This window comes from Hippopotamus amphibius, chromosome 9 (assembly GCF_030028045.1).
Source record: "Hippopotamus amphibius kiboko isolate mHipAmp2 chromosome 9, mHipAmp2.hap2, whole genome shotgun sequence".
In the NCBI taxonomy this organism is placed as follows: domain Eukaryota; kingdom Metazoa; phylum Chordata; class Mammalia; order Artiodactyla; family Hippopotamidae; genus Hippopotamus; species Hippopotamus amphibius.
This window is the reverse complement of record NC_080194.1, coordinates 37,783,754-37,801,149: the sequence shown is the minus strand read 5'-3', so window position 1 is coordinate 37,801,149 and position 17,396 is coordinate 37,783,754. Positions and strand designations below refer to the sequence as shown.

The 17,396-nt window shown below is 47.2% G+C and overlaps 1 protein-coding gene across 1 annotated transcript; it reads right to left on the bottom strand.

The window, feature by feature from the left end:
- Positions 1-6,206: 6,206 nt before the first annotated feature.
- Positions 6,207-15,724, bottom strand: HPX (hemopexin). Its single transcript, XM_057749811.1, has 10 exons — positions 15,628-15,724; positions 15,412-15,476; positions 15,242-15,313; positions 14,942-15,063; positions 13,184-13,334; positions 12,279-12,491; positions 11,907-12,014; positions 6,944-7,074; positions 6,701-6,863; positions 6,207-6,564 (listed from the first exon to the last, which is right to left on the bottom strand). The coding sequence occupies exons 1-10, from the start codon at positions 15,708-15,710 to the stop codon at positions 6,293-6,295; spliced, it is 1,380 nt and encodes a 459-aa protein (XP_057605794.1). The 5' UTR covers positions 15,711-15,724; the 3' UTR covers positions 6,207-6,292.
- Between the last annotated feature and the right edge of the window lie 1,672 nt (positions 15,725-17,396).

The following is a 17,396-nucleotide window of genomic DNA, read 5'->3' as shown; positions in this document are numbered from 1 at the left end:
CAGAAATGTCACTCATTGACAAACAGCCCGCCAAAATACTTATCTTACCAATCCCATTGAGCAGGTTGGCTGCAACATCCAGGGAAGTCTCTTCAGGTGATCCGAGGCTCACAGACAGGATGGGGAGAGGAGTTTAATTAGCTAAGATGAAGAAAGGGAAATGTACAGCTCACACACTGTGCAGTTTGACTCACACACCGTCTTCCTGCATCCCTGATCTCCTAGGTCTGCAAAGCCACCTGATTGGTAGGGCGTCAACCTGTGCCCTTCATCCATCCTTTCTCTGTTGTATCTCATCCCCCCTTCTAATGCTTTCCAGAGCAACCAGTAGCCTATGAGCCATCTCATATGCTATGTGTGGTTTTTACCAACATGGGTCCCTCTGAGGCAGGAAACTTTTTAAATTATTACCTTGGACCTATCAGGAAAAATGAATTAGAAGCAAATCCATCCAGAGTCATTTACCAAGAGTACTGGCTTTATGCTATTTGGTTTGATAGATCAGCCTGGTGGACATCTGCATTACCAGGCCGTTGGCACCCAAGTCACCTACAGGAAAGAATAGAGCTTGCAACTCAATTAGCAGTAAAGACACTTTTGGAGCAAAGGCAGCCTTTTCTACCATTACATGTAAATATTATTTTGATACTGTAATTTTTCTTGTAGTTGATCCAATAAACCCTCTTTCTTTAGGGTGGCTGTTATCATTTGGGAAATCTATAAGAAGTAAAATCTTCCTACGTATTATATGCACTGGAATTCATAAGTCAGTTGCTAGTCCTGGCAAGGACTTCCTCAACACCCTTCTTCAACAGGACTGTTCTAATAAATACATTCCCAGTAAGAGCACATAGAATGAGAAAAGAAAAGGATGGAGGACTGATCTCTGAGAATGCTAGTATTTGGTGAGCCAGTAGAGGAAAAGAAGGCCAAGAGGAAAGCTGAGAAGAAACAGATAAGAGAAGATCAGGAGAGAGTAATGTCATGGAAGAAATCCAAGAGAGAAAAGACTTTCAAGGAGGAAGATGTGGTCCACAGCATCAAATGCAGCAAAGATTTCCAACAAGGTCAAGGCAAAAAAATATCCTCTGAATTTGGCAACATGAAGGTCATGTATCCCCATGCTATGATCTAAATCAGCAGAAAATGGAGGCAGAGGCCACAATGCAATGAACTGGACAAATGAAAATGAGGAAGTACCATAAATGTGCAGATCCTCCTTTTCAGAAAGTTGGAAGAAAGAATAGACAGTAGCTGAAAAGTGATGTAAAGTTAAAGATTCTGGTTTTGTCTTTTAAAAAAAAAAAGATGATGGAGACTTGAACATGGGTATAAACTACAAAAAGATAGTGGTAGAGAAGATAAATTTGAAAGTAAAGAAAAAAGATGAGCTATGGATTGAGATCCTGGAGGTGATGAGAGGAGGTGGGATCAAGGACTCATGTAGAACTGGACACCCGAACTTTATAGGCTGAAGGGATGGGGTGAGGATAGGGGGAAGCTAGGGTAATTAATAAGGTGGGAGCAGGCAAGAGGTTAAGGTATTTCATGCCAAGTGACATCAATATTTTCAAAGTCATTAGCTGAGTAAAGGAAAGAGGGTTGGATGGAGAACAAGGAAAACCTTACAAGATAAGTATTATCCTGTCATGAACAAGTTGTTGTTGCCTTTGTTTTTATCAGTGTAGCATCTTTCTCCCCCTCTAATTGGTAACAGCACATCAGTTTTCTTTGAAGACCCATCTCCTCCCCACTCTTAGTCTGTGTGCTACAGATGGGAATCATTCCAGCTCTACAACCCACTTTAGTGTTGGGCTCCTAAACCATGATCAAGTCAAAGTGATCAATTCAGAGATAGGCATCTGACTAAATTTGAGCCAGTGAAACTCAGAGCCAGGAATTTTCCTTCAACTTTTGGGCAAGAGGTACTGGTAAAGTATAAGCCTGGTTCCTAACTTGCCATGAGGAGGGATAAGCCTGAGAATGAAGCCAACTCAAAGAAAGCAGAGCTAAGAGATGGAGAGAGATAGATGCTTGATAACATCACTTTCATACCTTTGTTTACCTTTTCCCGAAGTTACATATGTTGATCATTTTTTTTTTGGCTTACACCACTCTGAGTTGGGTTTTATTGCTTGCAACCAAGAGTTATGACAGGTATACAAGGCCCATATTGCCTGTTGGTACTCGGCCCCACCTCCAGACTTCTGTAATCTCCACCATATCAACAAGCCTGGAAATCTGAAAACTGCATTTCTCAGATTCCTTTGCCGCTTCACTCCAGTTAGGTTCTGCCAATGGGAACCCTCACTTGAGGAAGATGGAAGGAAGGGAAAAGTCGTTCTGCTTTTGGCAATGCCTCTGGCAACATCAGCAGCAGCGGTTCCAACCTAGCAAATGTGGAGGCCGGTCCAGTAGCGTCAACAATACAAATTCCAGCTGCATCAGCAGCCCGTGCCAATTTGTGGGTTCTCCCTCCTTGATCTTTGGGGGTACCTTTTCTCCCTGTTGCTCCTCTAAGCCAAGATTAATGGTAGTTTCCTGGTCTCTGGGTAACCCTTCTTTCCCTCTTGTGCTTCTACTTATCTCCCCTACAACTTTGTAACAAATTATTTACATTAAATCCTCTACTTGGAATATCTAGAGTACTTTCTGTATCCTTATTAAACAGTGATTGATACAATACACATTTTCCTATTTTGCATACACATGTGCGTGTACACACATAGACACCGCACACAAGGCTCAGGGAGGGTGAGTTTCTCAAATCTACAGACTTAGTAAGTGGCCTAGCTGGGACTGGAGTTCAGACAAGTCAGACTCTAAAGTTCTCACTCTTTCTCTGGCCTAAAGTTAGCTTTTGTTCTTTTGTTTTTTATGGTTAGATTAAATAGAAGTTAAAGGGGACAGAGAAATAAAGGCATTGTTAAGAAAGTTGTTCAGATGATCAACCTTGATGTTCAGTTTTGGTAGGAAAAAGAATAGCCTTTAGGGAATGGAGGACGGGGAGATAATAAAGGGATCAAAACCTCTATCACATCAGAGAGCAGGAGAGCGAGAATGAGGTTGCCAGGTTGGCAGAGAGAAGCAGGAAGATAAGGATAAGAGGCTGTGGTCACCAGGCAGATGTTGGGACTTAAGGAATTTCTTCACAGGTGTAGCAATTGTGAATGAGGACTAGGGTCTGAGTTTGGGTGACTGAAGTGGGGACTTCAGCAAATGAGGACACAGTCAGGAGGTTGGTAGATAATGGCCATGAGAGTACTGTGGCTCACTTGCTTGATGCCAAAGGAAGAGGAATTTAACCTAAACAGACAAAAGAGAAATGGCATAGATTTCTTTCATGAGTGTATGGGACTCATGCCAATGCTGAGATGCTTCACATCTACCGGAAAGGAATAGGGCCCTGGAGCAGAGGCTGGTCTCAATTAAAGTTGGAGGTAGAGATAGAGGAGCACATTAACTGTGGAGGGTGTGAAGAATATAGAGAAGCTTATCGACCACGGAGTGTGCATTCGAGATGGCAGCATGGAAAGTATGGGAAGAAGAGGCACAATGATGAACAGGGAAAAGGGCTGTGGAGCAGTTTGGAGGTGAAATTCTTCATTCTGCCTCACCCTCCCATCCAGTCCATCAGCAAGTGCTACAGACTGTCATCTAAATCATTTTTAATCTGCCTACTTCTCTTCATCTTCACTGCACCAGTGTCCAGGCCTCCATGATTTACCACCTGGACCATAGCACCAACTCCTCAGTGGCCTTCTCACACCCACAGCAGTCTCCTACCACCCAGGATCCACTCTGCAACAGGCAGAGTAATCTTTCTAAAATGAAAATCTCATCACCTCACTCCTTTGTCTAAAATCCCTTGGTAGGTCTCCATTGCCCCAAATATAGACAAAATCCAAGCTTCCTAGCCTGACATGCAAGCCCCCCATGAGCTGAGAAGCCCCTGACTCCTTCTCAAGCCTCATCTCCCACCAGCCTGTCACTCATCCCCTGTACTCAGCCCTGCTGAGTAGTTGCAGTTCCCACTCCTGGCTCTTCTTTCTTTGTGTTGCTTCCTCTGTCTGTAATTCACCCTGCATGGTAGTGCATAGCAGGCAATGAATATATATATTTTACTTAAAGATTGCATACATTCTACTCATCTTTTAAAATTCAGCTCAAGTGTAATGTCATAGATGAAGCCTTTCCTAACCCCCTCTCCATCTACATATCACTGGCTCCACTTTCATTTGCGTATGTAGTCTTCCATCTTAAGGCCTGTCTCACTCTGTTGCATTTATCTGATGCCTTGTGTGTCCCCGTCCTGACTGTGTAGAGTGGCAGGCCTTGGCAGCAGGGACTGTCTGACTCATCTTTTTATCCACTGCCTAACACACTGCTGTGAACATAGGAGGTGCTAAGTGTGTGGACGGAAGAAGCATGAGTTGGACCTTGTCTGGGAGTCCTTGGACACAAGCTAGAAGCTTCCCTGCAACAGGGCAGATGGGAGAAGAGATGGAAGAGGAGACATAGTTCTCATTTCTCAACGGCGAGGAGGAAGTTAACCTTGAGTATCCATCAGAGTTGCTGGATAACTGTTTAGACACCTCCAGGCTCCCTGACATGATGCAGTGATGGCCCCATAGGTGACACATTGACTGAATAAGGCTCAGAACTGAGACTCTGGCCTTGTCCTCACCCCTCAGGCTGCAGGAGGGACAGCAGCCCTGTGAGGAGAACCATCCAGACATCTTCAGGTTTGGAGGAGAAAGCTCAAGACACTCCTTGGAAGTGGATCCCGCAGCCCTGGTGCCTGGCCCCTAGCTTTGTTCCCAGCCCCAGCCAACCTCAAGTCCCGGGTGGACCCTGATCTAAGAGGCCCGGGTTCACCCCCTGCTTCCCTTCCCAGCCACAGAGGCTGGGGAAGGAACCTGAGGCAGTTCTCCTGAACCACAGGGTCCTCATGCCTGTTGGGAGCCACTCTACGGCCTGGCCTCCCAGGGCAAAGCTTGTCTGTCTGCTCTTCTACCCACCAAAGCCCCACAGGGCAAGGGGCCACCAGGTCAGGAGGGGCTGGCCCTAAACCAGGAGGGGCCATGGGCCAGAGTGTGGGTATCCTTTCAAGGCCCTTTCCAGAGTGAATCCAAGAGATGGGTTGAGTCCATGCTTGTCACTGGGAGGTGCCTTCCATTTTATGGAAGAAGTCACTGAGGCTAAGATATGGAAGCTCAGAGTGAGGGCCCCATGCTAGAGTCTGAGGCTATGTTTTTGAGCCTAAAACAAACAAACAAACAAGCTTTCAAGCTCAGCTAGGTTGGAAAGGTAGAGGAGGGAAAGGGTCTTACCTGAGACCCAGTTGCCTGTAGCCCAGGCCAATCCCCAGTCAGATGGTTGTCAGTAAGTTTGAAGCCTAAAGCCTTGGTCACCTTATGACCAGAAAAGAACAAACCTCCACCCAGACCACATTCGCTGGGCTAGATGGTGCAGATACCCAGGGGAGTTAGCCAGCAGGACTCCCCAAAGGCTGTGTGACATTTTGCAAATGTGTTTCATGGTGCCAGGTCCCTGAATCAGTCCCTTCCCGCTTTCCCTAGCTTGTCTTAGGTGAGTGAAAACCATCTGTTTTCATTCCACCTGTTATGCCTAACTCATAGCAACCAAAACCTTGTCTTCTGGTGTGATGCTGCCTGAACCCCTGGACCTACAATTTGAGGGCCCCCCACGGCAGCGCTGAGCCAATCCGTTTTGCACACTCGTAGCCGCCTCCAGCCCTACTTTCCCAATGTCCTGGGGCCAAGCTGCGGTCAGTTATCAGCAGGCGGGGGCAGAGTCCCTGCTTTACTTTTTATTGATATGTAAACACAGGGGTTCCTTTCTCTACTTTTGTTCCTCTGTTCCCCTCTGTGTTGATAGTCTGAAGGAAGCCAGTTTATGACTGGGATTCAGGAATCACCTGTGCAGAAATGAGGTTTGTCCCTGAGCCCTCCCCTCCCTTGTCTCCTGCAGCCTTTTTTCTTTTTCTTTTTTTTTTAATTTTTGTCCTCACTGCTAGGCATGTGGGATCTTAGTTCCCCAACCAGGGATCAAACATGACCCCTGCATTGGAAGCACGGAGTCTTAACCACTGGACCCCCAGGGAAGTCCCCCGCAGCCTCTTTAAGAGCCTCAAAAGAGAGGTTACAAGCTTCTCAACTCAAAGAAAGAAATGAGATTGTCGCACAACCAAGGCTCTTTGGTTCAAGCGAAGAAGCACTCTGGCTTTATTTTAAGGAAAACCGGGAGAAGGAGCTGGGCCAGACCCACATCAGGAGTGCTGGGGGTGAGAGCAGCCCAGGAGGCTGTTTACTTTCTGGGGCTGGGGAAGGGCCTTGGCCGTGGTCAGTTTCTCCACGTCTTTGTAGCAGTACAAATTGGGGCCTTGGATGATGTACAAGCCAAGACCACTGGCAGAACACGAGTTGGGGCCCAGAGACTTTTCTGTACACAGGGCCCCATCGACCTTCTCATGGGGCCAAGTAAGCTCTGTCCACGTGGCTTGAGCTCCTAACTTCAGGTCCAGCCACCACAGCTGCCGTCCTGGGAAGAAACACCAGACATAACATGGCTACTATGTCGTGGGTATCCTGACCTGGCCCTTCTCACACCCTGATGAGAATTTGTGATGTGGAGAAGTAGCAGAACAAGCCACCCCTCAGCACCGGACACCCCTCACCTGCCATGATGTAGAGGTGAGAAGACCCAGGACAGGTAAAGGCTGCATCCACAGTATCGATGTTGATCCCATGAGGGCTCCCAAATTCCTTCTCCAGCCGCTTTGGATAACCCTCTACTAAGATATAGCCTCTCTTTGTGAGGAAGATATATACCTGAGTGCCCTGGAGGACAAAGGACATTAATCAGCACAGAGCTGGGTGTTTTCGCAATCTCTACCTCAAGCATCTCTCCCAACACACACCTGGATCAGATAGAGCTTATCATCCCAGGAGAAGGCAGCATCCACTGTTGAAGGACCTTGGCGCCACAGATGGCCAATGGGCCATCTATGCCACCCATCCCGGCTGGTGTCCAGACGCCAGTAGTTCAATCCTGTGGGGTAGCAGAGGTACCTCTATTGCTGGTGGTAAAAGGCCAAGCAGTGAAGAGGCAAGTGACAGATGCAGGGGTGAGTGTGAGAGGGAGGAGAGGATGCATCCAGAGGCCAAGAGGGAAAAGGCCAAGTGAGAAAGAGTAGAGCAGGACTTGGTTGGAAAAGTTGGGCATGTGACCTGATTGGAACTGAAGTCAGTAGGGGCCTGATGGAAGGGCAAGCTTGGAGAACAGTAGCGAAGTTACCAGGTAAGGCCAATGTCATGGGGTTTGGTGGGGGCTCCTTATGCATCTCAGATACCCGTGTACAGAGATGCTACAATAAGACGGTGGCCAGAAGTTAAAAGGGGACTTCTCTGGTGATGTAGTGGTTAAGAATCCTCCTGCCAATGCAAGGGACACAGGTTCGATCCCTGATCCAGGAAGATCCCACATGCCGTGGAGCAACTAAGCCTGTGTGCCACAACTACTGAGCCTGTGCTCTAGAGCCCACAAGTCACATCTACTGAGCCCATGTGCCACAACTACTGAAGGCCACATGCCTAGAGCCTGTGCTCCGCAACAAGAGAGAAGCCATTGCAATGAGAAGGCTGTGCACTGCAACAAAGAGTAGCTTCTGCTTGCCACAACTAGAGAAAGCCTGTGCACAGCAACGAAGACCCAGTGCAGCCAGAAAAAAAAAAAAGAAAAGAAGTTATAAGAAAAGCAGATGCAGAGAATGGACTAGAGGACACGGGGTTGGCGGGGGGGGGGGGGGGGCCAAGGGGAAGCTGGGTTGAAGTGAGAGAGTAGCACAGACATATTTACACTACCAACTGTAAAATAGATAGCTAGTGGGAAGTTGCTGTATAACACAGGGAGATCAGCTCAATAATGGGTGATGCCTTAGAGGGCCAGGACAGGGAGGGTGGGAGGGAGTCGCGGGAGGGAGGGAATATGGGGATATATGTATAAATTCACTTTGGTGTACCTCAAAAGCTAGTACAAGGGTGTAAAGCAATTGTATTCCAATAAAGAGCTTAAAAAAATAAAATAAAATAATATTTAAAAAGGAAAGCACTGCAGCAAGCTTCCACTTGGTGTTCTTATGCTGGCTGTGTTCTCTAATCCTTTGAGATGGCAGTAGCCAGACCAGCACCCTAATTTTCCTCTCCGCTTTTCATAACAACTTATTAAAGGAACTGTCTAAACTCTCATTTACCCTTTCTTCCTCAACCCACTTCACTTACATTCCTGTTTCCCTCCTCCATTGAAATTTCTCTTTTCAAGGTCACCAGTATCCTCCAACTTGCCACATCTAATGTCTTCATCTTACTCTACCTCTTAGCAGCATTTTGACTGCTCACAGCTCCCTTCTTTAAATATCTTTTTTTTTTGGATCTCGGCTCCTGTGACTCCAGACTCTTCCAGCGTTCCTCTTATATTTTTGACTTCTCGTCAGCCTGATATCTAATATTGGAACCCACTAGTTTGGGCCTCTGCCCTATCCGCACTTACTCTCTTGGTGATTTCACGTAGTCCAGGGCTTTAAACACCATCTACTTACTGATGACTTTTGATCTGTTCTCTTTGGATCTGATGGAGCTCTTCTTCAAGTGTCAGGCTCAAACCCAGCTGCCTACCTAACATGTCCATTTGGGGCCGTTAGACACCAAAACGTAATATGTCCAAACTTATTTCTGCCCCCACCAAACACACACACACACACACACACACCTCTTTCCCTAGTCTTTCCCAATTTAAAAAAAAGGGAACCACCAGTCACGTAGCTGCCCAGTCTCCAAAAGCTAAGTCATTCTTGAAACATCTCTTTTCCCTTCCCCACTCCAATCAATATCTAAGGCACTGGTTCATGCTATGGGCCCGACGTCCAGAGCACATCATGATGACTCCTTAGCACGTCTGCTGCTATTATCCCAGTCCAAGCTGTCATCACCTCGAATCCAGAGAGCTGCAAGAACTCCTCGCTGAATTCCCTGCGTACCTCCTTGAACTTACTTACATTCCACAAGAAGCCAGGATGATTTTTTTTTTTTAAGTTTTTTGATGTGGACCATTTTTTTTTTTTTTTTCTTTGGGCACACGGGCTTAGTTGCTCCGTGGCATGTGGGATCTTCCTGGAGCTAGGGATCGAACCCGTGACCTCTGCATTGGCAGGCGGATTCTTAACCACTGCGCCACCTAGGAAGCCCCCTGATGTGGACCATTTTTAAAGCCTTTATTGAATTTGTTACAATATTGCTTCTGTTTCATGTTTTGGTTTTTTGGCCTGGAGGCATGTGGGATCTTAGCTCCCTGACCAGGGATTGAACTCACACCCCCTGCGTTGGAAGGTGAAGTCTTAACCACTGGACCACCAGGGAAGTCCCCAGGATGATCTTTTAAAAAAAATAAGTCAGAACATATCACAGCACTGCTCAAGACCCCCTCCTGGCTTCCTTTTACCGTTGAAAATCCTTACCAGGCCCATGTAATCTGGCCCCTGCCTCCCTATTTTCAAGCGACTTACCTGCTCCTTTTCAGCCACACTGGCCTCCTTTCTTGACTCCTCAAAGTATTTGCTGTCCTCCCTGGCTAAAATGCTTCTCCTCCAGTGCTTTATGTGGCTAATTCCTTTTTATCACCGAAGTCTCAGCTCAAAAATCATCTCTTTAGAGAAGGGGCCCCTCATTCTCTTCACCTCTGTTCCGTTATCCTGTCTAATTTTCTTCACAGCTTTTTTGGGGACCTAACATTTTTTATTTCATATTTTAAAACATCAACAACTCATAAATCCATTTATTCTAGCTTCAAATGGTATTTGAGGATAAGTAACATTCCAGTGTTCCCAGACCACTTCACAGCTATTACCATCGCCTGAAAGTATTCTCTTTCATTTTCCCTTTTTTATTGTCATCTCTCCCTCTAGCAGACTCTTTGAGGGCAAGTGTCTTGTCTGCCATGTTGATGACTGTATCTCAGTGCCTAGAACAATGCCCAGTGCCTATCAGGTGCTTGAGAATTTTTCAGTGCTTGAAAAACAGCTGGTGTTCCCAATGCAGCCTCAAGTTCTCTTTATGGGTATTAACCGGGCAAGTCACAGTGACTACATGTCTACCTTCCCCTCCTGCTGAAACTACCCTGCTCGTGGCCCCTATTTTGAGAATCAGAGCTGTGCTGTTCTTTGTGCAGAGGAAATAAGTGCTGAGCCCCCAGTCCATCAATAGCCAATTCAGAGGCTGACCAGCAGCCACTTTAATGTAGTCTTGAATAAAAATATGGGCTGGGCCCGTCCCATTCTCTCTCTGGAAGTCCAAGTGGGAAAAAGAGCCACCGAGGCAGCTATCAGTTGGATCTGAGGTTAAAAGATCACGACTAGAGAGAAAGTGGAGAGGACATGATGGTCCATGTGTGAGCCAAAGTTGTGACAAACAGAAAGGATGGATTAGAAGCTCTGCGGTTTATCAATAAGGGAGAGGAGAGAACCAGCCCTGTGCTGACTGGCTGGTTCACACTGGTGTTTGCACCAAGATAGTGAATTCCCACCTCAACTGGGTATTTTTAACATAACAGTGTTCTCTCAACAGTATTCTCTATAAAACATCTCTAGTACTCTTGATTGAGGAATTCAGTTGCATTCTATTTATGGACACATGGTTGAGGTTCCATGATCTCTCCATGGCTGGGTGTTCTCTCTACATCTCTGTGTGGTCCCTGTGGCCCTATTTTCTTAGTGTCTCTGTCTCCGTATTTCTCTACCCATCTCTGTCTCTACCTATCTCTGTCTCCATTGCTGCCTCACTCTGTGTGTGTGTCCTCCCAATGGTGCCTTGCTTCCACCACAGCTGCATGTTCTCCTGATGTTCATGTGTTCTTACTCTGGCCTATGTTCTCAGTATAGGTCTACCTTTTCACTACAGGTGTGTGTTTCATCACAGATGCATGTTCTCATTACAGCATGCATTCCTGTTGTGGGGATATGCTCTCCTTGTGACTGTGTATTTTTCATTATGGCTTGGTAGCCATATCTGATCATATTTATTCAGGGATTAGGAGCAAGAAAGGATTTTCACTCTTCTGTATCCTCACTGCTATTTTACATTTGTGTCATACATATACATATATCTTGGCCTGAGTGTAATGTGGCAGGTCACTGCTTCTCTTGGAGCTGTCCTCAAGCATAGATCAAGACTTATCGCTCCCTGTCTGACTAGCCCTAGAACATCCTTAGGTATCATTAGATGGCTTTTACTAATTAACAGCACAGGTCTGGGGAGAGGGGTCTCCCCTGGTCACTCAAAGGAGAAATCTCCTCAGGCTAATGAAGCTATTGCCTAAAGGTCTCAGGGACTGAACATTTCTTGACCAGTTGTCAGCAATGGGGACATCTCTTCCCCAGCTAATGCTGTGCCCAGAGGCCTGGACACAGGAACCAGGAACCTGTAACAAGATGGAGCTCCTGCGCATAAGCTCGATGCGGGAGGGGGGAGGGCCAGAGGACCCTGCAAGACACGCAAGAGCAAAGTGAATGTGAGGAGTCATAGGGGCCAAGAGGTACAGAGAAGGCACAGACCTGGGACTGGATGATACTGGGAGGCAGAGAGGTGGATGGAGTTAGAGGCTTCAGCAATGGGAGACAGGTTGAACCATATGCACCAAAGGAAATGAGGGGTGGAAAGGGGCATACTAGGGTAAAAGGATAGGGGCTGATGGGACAAAATATGGGGAACAGTGATGAAAATGGAGGAAATGTGCCAGAGATAAGAGACACACATGAAAGAGATGGGCGGTATGGGGGGCAGAGATGGGAGAGTTGGAGGGCAGAATTGGGGGAGTTGGAGCGCATCTCTTACCACTGAAGGCATAGATGGCACCATGTGTGTCAGACAGCAGTGCAGACAAGACTAGATCTGGGCTACAGCGTTGACCTCCAGGGTGGGTCACATTCCAGTGTGCAGGGCCTTGGGGGAGAAACAGGTGAAGGGGAACACAGGAAGGCAAGAGGTCAGAAGGAGGTCTGAGGTGGAAGAGATGGCTGGGGTTATTGGGGCTGCAGGTTTTCCCCACATGAGGACAGCTGGGAAAAGCCAGAATGGAAGTGGGGCTAGGGCAAGGGCCAAGGTGTCATTCCACAGAGTGAAGGTAGGAGCTGCGGCATATGGGGTCCACAAACTCAGGGAAGGTGGACAAATTCCAAGAAGTCCCGGGGCTTGGGGCTTTCTCACCTCTGTCAGGGCAGTGCATGAAGTAGTCTCGGATATCCAGAGGGTTTGGGGAATGCACCTCTCCCGAGACGGGGTCGAAGCGCACGAATTTGTTACCGCGGAAGCAGTAGTAGCGGGCGAGCCATCGCATGGCAGAAGAGCATTTCCCAACAGCCGGCCAGCAATGTTCCTTTGCGGTGTTTGTAGTGAAGTCCCAGAACCACGTGCGGTTGCCTTTGTTCAATCAACCAACAAGCGTTCCATGAGGCCAGGCTGTGCCCTCCCTTGTGCTTGTACTGGGCCCCAGGATGGACCAGATACGGTCCCCATCACATGGAGCTCACAGCCCAGCAGGGAAACAGTTGAGGAAACTAATCATACGATAAAGTTGAGCAGCAAAGTACACATGATCAGCTCAGAAGGGCAGTGGGACAAGTCAGGGAAAACTTCCCACTGCCCTTGCTGTGGCTAAAATCTAAAGGAGGAGCTACAAGGTAGACAAGAGTGGGAGATGCAACTTCAGAGAGGAAAGTCTAAAGCATGAAGCAAATTGAGTGTACAGGGAAGAGCATAGAGTTTCTGGGGCTTCATGTTCAAGGTAAGGGTTTGATGAGACTGAAGGCTGGAAAGTCAGTAGGGACTTGGTCATGGAGAACCATGTTATGTAAGTCTAAGAAACATAGATTTGTCCTAAGGGTCATGTGGGACGATGAGGGACTTTTAGCAGAATTACACCCAGTTACTTTCTCCAGGATGACTTCCTCTCCTTCCCCTACTTGACCTCTAGACCATAATTGGCTTCTCTATTACTTCCTTTCCTCAGGAAACCATATAGTGGTTCCACCACCACCATGATCCCTACCACTACCTCCATCACCACCACCCCCCCCACTACTCGAGTCTCTCTTATTCCAGCCTGGACTGACCTTGGAAGAAGAAGACACCCTCATGTAGGCATTCTCCAAGGTGACATTCCACAGCTGCATCCAGTGGGGATGGGATTCCAGGAAATGCCTCTTGGAGCAACACTGGATATTCCTTCTCCTTCTCAGGAGGGTATACCCAGACTTTGTCCCCCTGCACACAAAAGCACACTACTTTTAATATGCACGCCAGATACTACCACTCTGTCATCCCACACAACATCTTTGATCTATTGCACTTACATAATACCCTTCTTCAGTCCCACACACTCTCAAGCCGTCTGTGGACAGCAATGTGCTGTCCGCTTGCACAAATACACACGTTCAGTTTGTGCAAATCCCATCACTGTTACTATAACACATACATCTGGCTATGTACAGCCAGACACTCCCATGGCACAATTATCTGTAACACATTGGTTTTGGCAAACACATCCACAAATAGTCATCCTGCAATCGTCCATCCATTCATACATTCACTTGTTTATTTATTCACTCAAGAAACAGTTGCTGAATGACTACCATATGTCAGGTATTGTGATACCTGGGGATAAAGGGTTGACAAGACTCTGTCTCTGCCTTCAGGGAGTTCATTGTACAAAAGCAGAAAAGATCCTATGATCCTAGCCATATGAACCCCAAGGTGGAGGCATGAGAAGTACATTGGGAATAAAGAGGGAGTGCCTAAGTCAACCTAGAGAATTCCTGGAAGGTGCAGAGGAGGAAGCATTTGGGTCAAGAGTTAAAAATTGAGCAGGAGTTTTCCAGATAGACAGGTGTGGAAAGGGCATTTCCAGCAGAGGGAGTAGCATGTACACAGCATGCTTGTGTGACCGGCACACAATTAATGTGGTGGGGGAGGAGATAAACCTGAAAAGATAACCAAGGGCCAGGTCTGAAGATCCATGCGCACCTGGCTTGCAGGAATTAGCATGTGGTGGTGTCATTTGCTGAAATAGGGAACTCAGGAGGAGGGGTGGATTTGTATGGAAGACGTTGTGTTCCACTTGGTGGATGCTGAATTTGAGGTGCCTACAGAACATCTGAGTTGAAGATGTCAGCCTGGAAATTGGAAAGAGATGTCTGGAGCTCTGGGGAGAGATCCAGATCTGGGGTCCACAACTTGGAGAGTCCTCAGAGCCATGGCAGTGGTTCAGATCACCCAGGCAGGGTGTGTGGAGGGTCTGGGAAGGATCCCCAAGGAACATTCAGGGAGTGACCCAGGATGAGAAGCCTGTGAAGAGCAGGAAAAGAGGCAGGGGGAAAACAAAGCCAGCAGTGAAGGCTACCCCAACCTCACAGCATCTTTGTGTGAGTCAGGAAAAGATGCTAGAAGGAGGAGACAGAGGCTGGGCCAGGGCGTGGGGCTTGATGAGAACACTAGGCTGGATTCATCCTCCACTCATTCCTCGGCCAGGTACCACTGTGCTGTGAACAACCTGGCAGCCATAGGAAGAAGACCTGATGTGGGGTCATGGAAGCAAAACAAGAAATTTCCAGGAAGGAAAGGATGGTCGACGGCTTGAGGAGTAGCAGAAAGGCATGGACGCAGATTACGACTGAAGAAGAGCCAGGGTGTTGTGCCTGCCAGACTTGCATGCACACAGACTCCTTTAGCCTGAGCTTTCTCAGGAAAGGAAGGCACGGGGGAGGAAACCTGGAACCTATTGGTAAGGGATCCATGCCAGGGGCATTTGGGGGAGTGTCTATAGTGTTGATCCAGCACTTCCTGGCCTGGCCCTGACCTTGGTCCAGCCATACCTTGATCAGAAAGACTCTGTCATAACCACGGCGGAATGCAGCATCCACGGGGCTGGGGATATCCTTCCACCGCTCTGAGATTAACTCCCGGGTCCAATTTGTAGTCTTCCACACGATCTCCCCTGCAAAATGCACAATCACTGAGGGACCTGGAACAAACTTTTGGCCTCCTGAGATAGTTACAAAGAAGCTGTGGGTGATACTCTCAGATAACTCCTAAGATCTCCTGCAGATGGATACACCCTCGGTGAAGGAGACCAAGTCTGAAGTCCCAAATGCCCCAATCCCATCCCCTCCTACCTTTAAAAAACAGCATGGTCCCATGCTCATCCAGGGTGGTAGCATCAAAGCCCCAGCCATCCGAGCAGCGTTCTGGGGAGGAGGTGGGGAGATAGCAAGTAAAAGAGCAGTCAGATGATACAATGCAGAGACACAGCCACACAGATAGATTCAGGGAGTCAAGGCCTCACCAATCACGTCTGGGTCCAGCTTGGTCGCATTCCCACCTTCAGCTCCATGCCTAGGGGCATCAGCCCTAGAGAGAAGACATGCAGATGTCTGGCTCCACAGTGTCCAATTCCTCTCCTTTAGCTCTTGACCCGAGACTTGTCCCAGACCTAAAAGCTGGCCCTATTCCACTCTCATCTGGGCCCCGGTCCTTCTTCCCCAGCCCCAGCGTCACTCACCGAGAAAGAGGGTGGGCATTACCCAGAGACCAGCACAGGCCCCACAACCACACTACAACGGGTGCTCCCAGTGCCCGAGGCATGATGAGCTGGAGAGGCCACAGGACTGCTGTGGGCACCTGGCTGAACCCCTATATAGAGAAGGCAGCAGCACCACCCCCACCTCCAAGCCTGCTGGGAACGAGATCTCTCAGGACTATGCCAATATTGGCTGATTACATCAGTGCAAATAAGGTCAGGGTCTGGACAGAAATCTGAGTCCAAGACTAACTCTTCCCGGCAGGAGGCCCCATCCCCCTTCAGTGACTTTGGAGCAGGGACTAGGCCCAGGCCACTGGTGTCCAGTTGTGACGCTCTTCACTTTGGTGATGGGTCTGGGTGTCCATAAGGTCGGAGAAGGGGGTAGACTGATTGAGGACCACCATCTGTGATTGGATTTACCTGGACAACGCGAGAGGAGAGAAGAGCAAAGTAACATTTTTGTGTACTGTGCCAAGCGCATCTCTGAGATCCCTAAAGACACTAACACTTACATATACTTAGTAACCAGACACATACACAAACATACTTAGAACTACTCAGAGAACAGCTTCTTCCAAGCTCCATCAAGGGCCTTTCAGGGACATTCCCAAGCCTCTGTAGCTTTGCCCTCGATGGGTCAATAATATTTCACTGTTGCCAAAAGTCCAAGTTCCACCCTTGCCCCCACCCCCATTGGCAAAGAGATTTGCAAAAAATCACCTGGGAGGCAAGGGCTGATAAGAAGAGGGACAAGAAGAGGTGTCTCTCTTCCAGAGAGACCTACTAGTAATTAGACTTTCTTCATAGTTTCCACCTTAAGGGGAAAGTGTTTTGTTTACCTATCACAGAATAAATAGAACAGTACTGGGCTTTCACAATATTTACAGCTGATTCTTGCTTAAATGCTATCTTCTCAATGAAGCTTTTCTTGACTACCTCATCTAGCTATTTCAGACTCTCGCTTGTTTCCTTCATGTTACTTAATAAAACTTGAAATTATTTTGTCTGTCTGCTTATGCTTTTGCTTCTGCTTTTGCTTGCTTCTGCTTTTTTTTTTTTTTTTGCTTGTTTTGATTTCCCTGTTTCATGTACCATTACATTTTTTAAATTTTTTTTATTTTTTGGCCACTCTGAGCAGCATGTGGAATCTTAGTTCCCCCACCAGGGATCGAACCCACACCCCTTGCATTGAAAGGGCAGAGTCTTAACCACTGGATCACCAGGGAAGTCCCTGCACTGTTACATTTTCTCCACCTAAACTCGCAGCTGGCATGTACAGGCATACCTCAGAGATATCAAGGATTTGTTTCCAGACCCTTGCAAGAAAGGGAATATTGCAATAAAGTGAGTCACACAAATTTTTTGGTTTCCCCAGTGCATATAACAGTTATGTTTACACTATACTGTAGTTTATTAAGTATGTAATAGCATTAGGTCTAAAAAAATGTATGTACCTTAATTTAAAAATACATTATTGCTAAAAATGCTAACCATCCTCAGAGCCTTCAGGGAGTTGTAATCTTTTTTGCAACAGTAACAACACAGATCACCATAACAAATATAATAATAATGAAAAAGTTTGAAATATTTCAAGAATTACCAAAATGTGACACAGCGACACAAACTGAGCAAATTTTGTTGGAAAAAAAGGTGCCAACAGACTTGCTCAACACAGCGTTGCCACAGACCTTCAATTTGAAAAAAAAAAAAAAATGCCACATCTGTGAAGTGCAATAAAGCAAAGTGCA